Source organism: Antechinus flavipes, chromosome 1, assembly GCF_016432865.1.
Source record: "Antechinus flavipes isolate AdamAnt ecotype Samford, QLD, Australia chromosome 1, AdamAnt_v2, whole genome shotgun sequence".
Lineage (NCBI taxonomy): Eukaryota > Metazoa > Chordata > Mammalia > Dasyuromorphia > Dasyuridae > Antechinus > Antechinus flavipes.
Window position 1 is genome coordinate 207,739,514 of NC_067398.1, and position 9,282 is coordinate 207,748,795.

The 9,282-nt window shown below is 36.7% G+C and overlaps 1 protein-coding gene across 1 annotated transcript; it reads left to right on the top strand.

Annotated features, from left to right (window-relative positions):
• The first annotated feature begins 7,373 nt into the window (after positions 1–7,373).
• LOC127552925 (interferon beta-like) lies at positions 7,374–7,970 on the top strand. The gene has a single exon (XM_051983290.1). It carries the CDS (start codon positions 7,407–7,409, stop codon positions 7,968–7,970), a length of 564 nt encoding a protein of 187 aa, XP_051839250.1. The 5' UTR covers positions 7,374–7,406.
• The last annotated feature ends 1,312 nt before the right edge of the window (positions 7,971–9,282 follow it).

The following is a 9,282-nucleotide window of genomic DNA, read 5'->3' on the forward strand; positions in this document are numbered from 1 at the left end:
AGGTCCCTTTCCCTTCTTTAAGATCTCTGGGACATAAGCCCAGTAGTAATACTGCTGGATCAAAGGGCATGCACAGTTTGATAACTTTTTGAGCATAGTGCTGACACTGTTTCATGAGAAAGCAATAAATTCCTTTTTGTCTCTCCTAAGATATGTCTCTGATTCATTAGAAGGCATAGTGATCCTCACCACACACAATTGATATTTAATTTTACTTTTTGTTGCTTTACTTTTAGGTAATGACAAGAAACTACTATAGAATCTGGAGGAAACTTCACACACATTCAAAAGCTGGGAAATAGGAAAGAAACAAATCAGAAGTAGATCATTTGAAAGGGCAGAAATGATAAAACTTATATCTAGCCAATCACATAATGAAAAATAAAAACTCAAAAGGTCAATTATAATTGGAAAAAAAATCAAATGTGACTCTTTCCTTTCACATTCCCCACAGTCAATCAATTGAAAAGCCAATATAGTCCATCCTACTTCATTTCAGAGACAAGAAAATTCAGAGATACATGGCTTACTCAGTGTCATACAAATAGTTCTGACAATAGGAACTACATTTGTACTCATCAAGATGGGGCACTGCAACAACTCTCTTTCCATGAAGGAACCTATCTGTTCTGGAACCAGACATTCTCTGGATGATGTTAAATTCTGAAAAAGTCTGGCCCCCAATTAAAGAGGTTAAACTCTCTTTCTTTACACTATTCAGTGAATTATTCACCTATCCTGAGGGAAAATTTGTTTAAAGCTTAGGTTTTCTATTATTCTTAAAGTCTCTCCAAAGAGAGAAGTAGAAGTTTCCTCTATATACAACATAAATCTGGCATGGAACAGATATTTTTCCCCTTAATGATACAAATGCTGATACCAGCTTATTCTCTCCTTTTGTCAGGAAATGCTAAAATGCTCATCCTGGAAACTTAGTTTCCCAGGCTGTCTTATTATAGTTAAAGCTACCATAATGTACTTAAATTGCTTTGAATAGCATCTGGGTTTCACAAACAGTTGCAATATCTAAAAATTCTATATCTACTTACAAACAGATCACTAGGCCAAATATTTTTCTTACTCAACAATTTACACATTTCAATTGAAAAGCAGCAAAATCTCACATATTTGCCATTTGTTCTCAATATAAAAATTTTCTATAAGAGGAAAAAAGCAGGGACATGATTATAACAGGACAAAACATCCTTAGTTCGATTTGACTTTGATATGAATCACAAATGAAGACCACACATGTCATAGCAATCCTATTCCATTGCCAGACTCCAGAACGGGGGATCCAGAATAGGAAGCATTCTTCTACAAAGGAACACAATTGAGAAATCAAGTTAGAAAAGAAATGTTAAAACCATAAACACTCATATTTTCTTAAAAATGTTATTCAGTAACTCTTTATAGCTGTTATTATATTCCTCTTAGAAACTGATGCTTAAACCTTATTAGAAGGTAGCAGGGGTCCTCAAACTTTTTAAATAGGGAGCCAGTTCACTGTCTCTCAAACTTTTGGAGGGCCGGACTATAGTAAAAACAATAACTTTGTTTTGTGGGCCTTTAAATAAAGAAACTTTATAGCCCTGGGTGAGGGGGATAAACCTCCTCAGCTGCCACATCTGGCCCACGGGCTGTAGTTTGAGGACTCCTGGACTCATAGAGCAATGTGTAGCACTACCATATAAGTATTGCTGTATTTTCACCTAGGTTCTGTACTATATCCTTAAAGTTCATGTCTTCTACCAGCACTACTCCTCTTCTTGTTTGTGGTCATCTCATCAGAGAAGCTTATGCATCGACATAAACTTCCCCAGATCCATCAGAGGGACCCAGGACCACTGGACCTCTCTAACACAAAGTTGCCTCCAAGCCTGAATATGCCTGTCTCAAGACCAATATTTGAATGTAGGACAGGAACCCTAGTTCAAGTAAGCCTAGTTAAGTCCCTAGTTGAGGCATGTGGAAGTGGTCACTCTAAAGGCTCTCATGGGGAAGTCTAATGAAAGAGAGCTATTTGCCATATGGTCTGTTTGAAAGAGGAGAGTGACAGAGGAGGAATCACTCCCTTTTAGAAGATCTTCTAAAGTAACTATACAGGGAGGGTAGCTCTATCTTTGTCCCCTTTATATAATAAAATAATCTGCCCAGGAGAGACTTCAGCAAAGTAGCAAGATCCTGAGGGACAGAAATGCAAACCTATTAGATGCAATATTAATTTTTCATATTTTAGAAAGGGTCTGAGGTTTTGAAAAATCTAAGAAGAGATCAAGAAAGTGAACTTCCCTCTATAGCTTTATCTGCAATCTTACTTTTGTCCTTAACCTTTTATTTGCATAAAACCCTAGGAGTCTGGGAAGAATCTTATTAGAACTTCCCTCTACCTGACTGGAGCCAACAAATCCCAGATCTGAGACTCTGAGAGAGTCAAAAAGAAAAAAAGTTTTGCTAATTCTAGATGTGTCATTGCCCTAGCAATGAAGAAAGTACGGTTATCACCTGGCTAAGACAGTGACTGAAGGTGCTGAAAGACAGCAGCTGTCTGTCCATCCAAGAGGGAATCCAGGAATTCTGAGAAGACCCCGGTGTCTGAGTGATCTTATGGGGTACCATGCCTGGTCCAATTTGATATCAGGTTAGTGAAAATTAACCTGCCAAGTCCAGTCCAGCAACAGCGAAACCTGATGAGAAGCCATCCAGTAGCCAAGTGATCTATTCCACCCAATCCTGTAGCAAATAGATCTAGTCAAAATAACAAAATAATAGCCCAGCTAAGCTGCGTATCCAGTGTAGATGAGCTATCCTGGGAAGAGATAGCCCAGCTGAGCATCAGAGCAATATGTTCATCACTGGTACCATATATAGTGGATTTCAGGAGTGCCCTATAGAAAAAGAAAGGAAACTGAAGCCCTGAAGTTCTTAAGTTGTGAATTGCCTTGGATAAATGTGTTCCTTATATACCTCACTTCCTCAATCAGTGCCTTCCTACTATTATATTTCATGGTTGTGCCTTCCAAAATGGATTGCATGTATCTGGGTAGGAGAGTTCACCAACAAAATCCCTGCTAGAAAAAAAGATAGAGAATATTTTGTAATCTCTCTTCTTGCTATGCCATCTGAGTAAAGCCTTTTGCTAAAGAACTAACCAAACCTATTGGCCCTTTGATACAGGGAAACATGGATACTCATAAGCTAGTTTTATGAGGACAGCCACTTATTCAGACTTAACCCTTTAGAACTCTGAAAGCAGTAGCAGCTATACTCTGAAGACCCACCTTACCAGAGTCAGTGTGAGTTGGTCAAATGATCCCAGAGTGGGCATTTAAAAAAGGAAAAAGCAGAAGTGGGAAATGAGGTTTGACAAGTCTTGGGAGGTTCACCACCACACCATGGACACAAATTTAACAGAATTATAACTTTATAATAAGTCAATATATTGTTGCCTCAATGCATTTCATCAAAGAGTTATCAACTTCTACAACCACCAATTTCTTATTGTTAAATACCTAGGGCTTCCCCCTCCTAATTAAAATGAATACTACTAAATTTCAAAATAGGAAAGTGATTATTAAAATGTTTCTATACAAATCTATCAACAGTTTGTTCTTATCCTTCCACTATTCTAGAATCCAGCTACTTTCTAGACACATTTGACAAGAGGAGAAAAATTTTGCTGAAGTTTTCTAAAAGTCTAGAAAGAACTTTCAAGTTTTGCTTTCAATATGTGGCTTCTCTTCTCAAAAACTGACAAAAACTGCTTTAGGGACAGAAAGCAATTCTGTGCACACCAGTAAGATGAGACACGGAAGAATTAAAAATATTTTCCACAAAAAAACCACAGTGCACACACAAAATTTTGAAATGGAAAGGGATAAATAAAATATATATATATATATATATATATATATATATATATATATATTATATATATATATATATATATCTTAAATTGATATCAGGGAGAATTAAATTATTTACCTTAGTCATTGTGGTGAGGTCTTCAATGTTGGATGTGGTTAGGAGAAGAACTGAGACAGACTGGCAGAAGACTGATAAGAGATTAATTTTACTCTGTGGTCCCACCCTAGATCTTCCAGGCTGGAATCCAAATTATGTCAAACTCTTGAGACCCACCCTCAGTAGAGTAGTCTCACCTTGCATACCCTGTCAGAATTTTCCCTATAATTTTTTCCTAAAGAATCTACTTTTGGACTATCCCATGGCTGCTGCCTTCCTTTGGTTCAGTCTGCCACAGCACTCTGCCTCCTGGTGTCTTTTCCCATTCCCCTTCCCCTTCCCCTTCCCCCATGTCACATAGTATCTCTCCTAACTCCACTATGCTTCCCAACCCCACTTCTCCTCCTTAACTCTTTTAAGGTCCTATGCCCCTTTTCAGTACCTCAAGGAGTATTTCCTTTGTCTTGGTAAATGTCAAATTCCCTTAAGGAACCTGCCCTTTCCATCATTAATTATAAAAACCCTTTCTATGTTCTCCCAACTCTTTCATATTTACAATTTCTGGTGTCTATTGTATCTTTTCATTTTGTCTGTAACTTATTTCTCTGAATAAATCTACCTTTTGCCAAAGAGAATGGCCATTGTGAATTCTTTATATGACTGAACCCCAACTTTGGTGCCAGCATCTGATTGTGTCATTTAGGTATTTAGTTTTATTTTTATTACTATTGATGTGGTTTATGTTGTGTGTTTTGGCCCCCAATGATGTGGGTCAAGGACCAAAATGATGTGGGTGTTGTAGACAACAGATGATGACAGGCACCAAAGTTGGGGTTCAGTCATATAAAGAATTCACAATGGCCATTCTCTTAGGATAGTTATAAATACAACTTAGAAAGACTTAAGAACTCTGATCAGTGTAAGAAATGACCACGGTTTCGGAAAATTCATGATGAAACATACAACCCAAGTGAGGGACTTAAGTACAGAATAAGACAGATACAGAGCAATTCAAGCAAGGTTTAGCGCAGTTTTAAGCTATTAAAGCTTTGGGAGACCTCCTGTGGGCAATGTGGGAATTTGTTTTGTTTAACTATGAATATGACAGGAGTTTTATTTTTTGTTTCCTTTCTTTCCCCGGGGTTGGGAGAGGTAGGAGGGAAAGAAAATAGATTTTTATTCATTGAAAAAAGAATACTTTTGATCTTGGTCCTTGAAGAATAAATCACACATATGAGCCACTGGGACTTATTCAAACCCTTTGCAATCTGGTAAAATTGAATGGAGCTTGAGGATCCCAAGGTCTGGTCCACACCCTATCCCATCATGATGAGGCATTATAATAGAACTTAAATGAATTTCACAGCCAACTAAGGAGGATCATTGATGGTACAGGATATGTACAAGACAAATTATAAGGATTAGTCACATGTCATGATCCATAGCCTAATCTAGCAGTTAAAAGGTTCAAAATGAAACTTTCTATTTCCATAAATATCCAGATATTTTAGTATCAGTAGAAAAGGGTAACAGAAACCCTGGAAAATACATCTTCCTCTGCCAATAATTATATACCACCCCCCCAAAAAAAATAGACCAAGTAACCAAATCCTTTACTATAGTTGATATTGGCTCTTCTAGGTCAGAATGGATATAGTAAATACTCATTACTATCAGCGGTGGTGATTACTCATTCCAAAATTCCAGAACCCAGTCTGGAATTCAGCTCTACAAGCCAGGGACAGTGGGGGGTGGGGTGAAGTTGTGGAGTGAGGGTGGAAGGTGGAGGATTCTCAGATCACCCCTTTTTGTGTCATGATTTCCTGTTCTGGCTGTGAAGTTTGAAGCATATGGGGTTTATCCTCCTCTCTAGAAAAAATTAGAATTCTCTAAGGAATCCTTCTTAGTGTCTTGTCTGTAAGCTTGGGTAAGATCTGTAAATGAGATGCTATCACTGGAAATTTGTTACTATTCAGTCACCTCCAACTCTGTATGATCCCATTTAGGGTTTTCTTGAGCAAAGAAAGATACAAGAGATACTAGACTGCTTTGCCATTTCTGGCTCTAGGTCACTTGAGAAATGAAGAACAGAGTTAAGTGACTTGTCTAGTAATAGGTGTCCAAGGTGAGATTTGAACTCTTGGAGATGAGTTTTCCTGACTCCAGGACAGGCACTGTATCCACTGTACCACCCAGTTGCTTTGAAAGTAGACCGACACTAAATCTTGCCCGTGTATAGCCTTGAGGACCATGAAGAGGCAGGTGAGTGGAGAAAATGTGGACTTAGAGGATCAAATTCAACTCTCACTCAGACACTTATTGACTACAGTAGAGGCTGCAAAGTGTCAGGGAGACCTGATTTGACTCTTGCCTCAAACACTTAGTAGCTATATGATTTTAGGAATATCACTTAACTGCTCTGAGTCTGTTTCCTCATCTATAAAATGAGGAGTTGAATTCAATGACCTTTAAAGTCCTTTCCAATTCTAAATGTATAAGCTTATTATTTTAGAGGGGCAAATAGCTGGCCAGCACCTCCATTTCCTCAACTATAAACACGAGGTAGTTAAACTAAGTAATGTCTAAACCCATCATAGGATCATAATTTAGAACTTAAAAGATTGTAATAGGGAGCATTAATATAGTACTTTAAGGTTTGCAGGGTGTTATCTCATTTGATCTTTTCAACAATCCTGGGACAGAAGGTAGGCATTTCTTAACACCATTTTATAGATAAGGAAACTCAGGTCAATGGAGTTAAGTGACTTGCCTACAGTCATACAGTGAGGAAGTAGCTGAGATTAGACTTGAACTCCAGGCTTTCTGACTCCAGACCTTCTCTACCATTTCAGATGAACACTTTATTAAAAATTAAGTGACATACTGAATAGTTTCCAATTTTCTTAACACAATATTACTGATAAGAAAATAACACTCATCTAGCCCCTTCAGATTTTCAAAGAGCTTTACAAATATCTCATTTTACCCTCACAACAATCCTGGCAGGTAGATGTTATTATTATTCCATTTTATAGATGAAGAAGCTCAGGCAGATAGAGACTTGGTGATTTGCCAAAAATAACCTCAAAAGAAAGTATCTGAGGTCAAATTTGAACTCATATTCTTCTCTATTCTAGTTCCTTCTTCTTTATTAAATGCTCAGTGAAAATCAAAAAACCTTTGTAGTTATACTTGTGTATTAAAGCAGCACAACTACAAAAATTTCCAAGCACCTAAAAAAAATTAGCAAAATGGTAAAAGAAAAAGAAAACCACGGTAGATGACATAGCAAAAGTGAAAATGAGAACTGAAAAGTGGGAAATCCCTGTATCAAGAAAAATATGGATAGCATCTCTCAATAAATAGCTGACACACATGGAGGAAAGTCATTCATACTACAGACTTCTGAGGTATCTACATAACCAGATCCTTACAGGATTACTATGGCCAACAGGAGAATCTTGCAGCTAGTCCTCCTTTTGTTCTTCGCTTATGTCTCTTCTGAAAGCTATGACTCTCTTCGCTTCTATCAAAGAAGAATCAATAAAAATAGTATACATCTCCTGAAAAAAATGATTGGAGAACTTCATCCAGAATGTCAAAAGGACAGAATGGACTTCCAGATCCCTAAGGATATTCTACAGCCTAATCAATACCAAAAGGAGAATGCTACTATGGTCATCCATGAGATGCTCCAGCAAATTTTCCTCCTATTCAGCAGCAAAAATGCTAGCCTTGGTGTGAATAAAAGCATTATTGAGACATTCCTCAACACAATCTTTCAACAAATGCATCATTTAGAAATGGCTTTGAAGAAAGAGATGAACCAGGTCAATAGCACGAGGTTGAATGAAGAGAGCATCCAGCATCTAAAAAATTACTATCAAAGAATAATGAACTATTTGGAAAACAAAAAGTACAGCAGCTGTTCCTGGAAGATAGTCCAGGTGGAAATTAGATTGAATTTTATTTTCCTTTACAAATTAACAGAACGTCTTAAAAACTGAAGGACTTGGAATTTGTACTTCAGAAACCAGACAGCGTGTATAAATATTACTGTTGTTGGCATCCAACATATCAAATTTTTAAAAATGTAAACTGGAACAGTTTTATTTAATTATGTATTTATTTATTTATTAAGCAGATTTATTTAAGATATTTGTTTACATTTGGACAATAAATTATTTTGAAATCTAAATTTGTTGTTGCTTTTTCAACTCAATTTATTCATTAAGTTAAAATGCATTAGTTTAGCAACTATTGTGCACTAGGATAATGCCTTTATATCTTTTTTCTACATCAGAAATTTCTTACTATGTCTCTTTTTTTTCTCCTTTTTTATCTTTGATTTTTCTGAAAAAAAGAAAGAAGAGCCAAGAATTTAGAAAGCAAAATCAGATATTTTTTCCCCCTGGATTTTCCCTATCATAGACTCAGAGAGCTCAAAAATATTTATCTATATTTTAAAATACAAAACATGGCTCTTGCCCTCCAGGAGCTTACTGTCAAAGAAAACCCTCACCCTTCCCCAATCACATCTCCCTTTTCCCACACATGTTTCTTACTAGTTGAAAATAGGGTCCAATAAGGACCTCAAGATGTCATTTAGTTCAGCCCCCAGGCAGGGTTGTGCCTAAATAATTCCAGATGGATTGTCACTTGCCCAACTTTTTAAAAGAATTCCAAGAAAAGGGAATATATCTTACCTCACTTCATAACTTGGTTCAAGGGACTTCTAATCCATACAGTCAAAGTTTTTCTTATATCTAATCTGGATTACCTTCTGTTGTAATTAAAATCCATTTCCTCTGGCTCTATTTTTAGGGGGGAGAGGGGTGAAGAAAGATTTCTTAAGAATTTCCACAGGATCCTTTGCCAAAAAAAAAAAAAAAAAAAGCAGCATTAAGGTCCAACTCTTGAAGATCTACAACGTGTGTAAAATGTCATGAAAAAACAGAGTTATTTTGTATATACTTTTTGATCCAGCAGTACCACTACTATCTATATCCCAAAGAGAATATAAAAGAGACAAAAGGACCCATATCTTTTTGTGGTGGTAAAGAATTGGAAAATGAGTGGATGCCCATCAATTGGGGAATGGCTAATTAAGTTGTGAAATATAAATGTAATGGAATACTATTGTTCTATAAGAAATGATGAACAGGCTGATTTTAGAAAAGTCTGGAAAGACTTACCTGAGCTGATACTGAGTGAAGTGAGCAAAACCAGCATGTACACATCAACAGGAAGATTGCATGATGATCAACTATGACAGAATTTAGTTCTTCTCAACAATTCAATGATTCAAGGCTATTCCAA

Bases quoted from the DNA above. Each gene is read 5' to 3' on its own strand.
- LOC127552925 (XM_051983290.1), top strand. From the start codon at position 7,407: ATGGCCAACAGGAGAATCTTGCAGCTAGTCCTCCTTTTGTTCTTCGCT.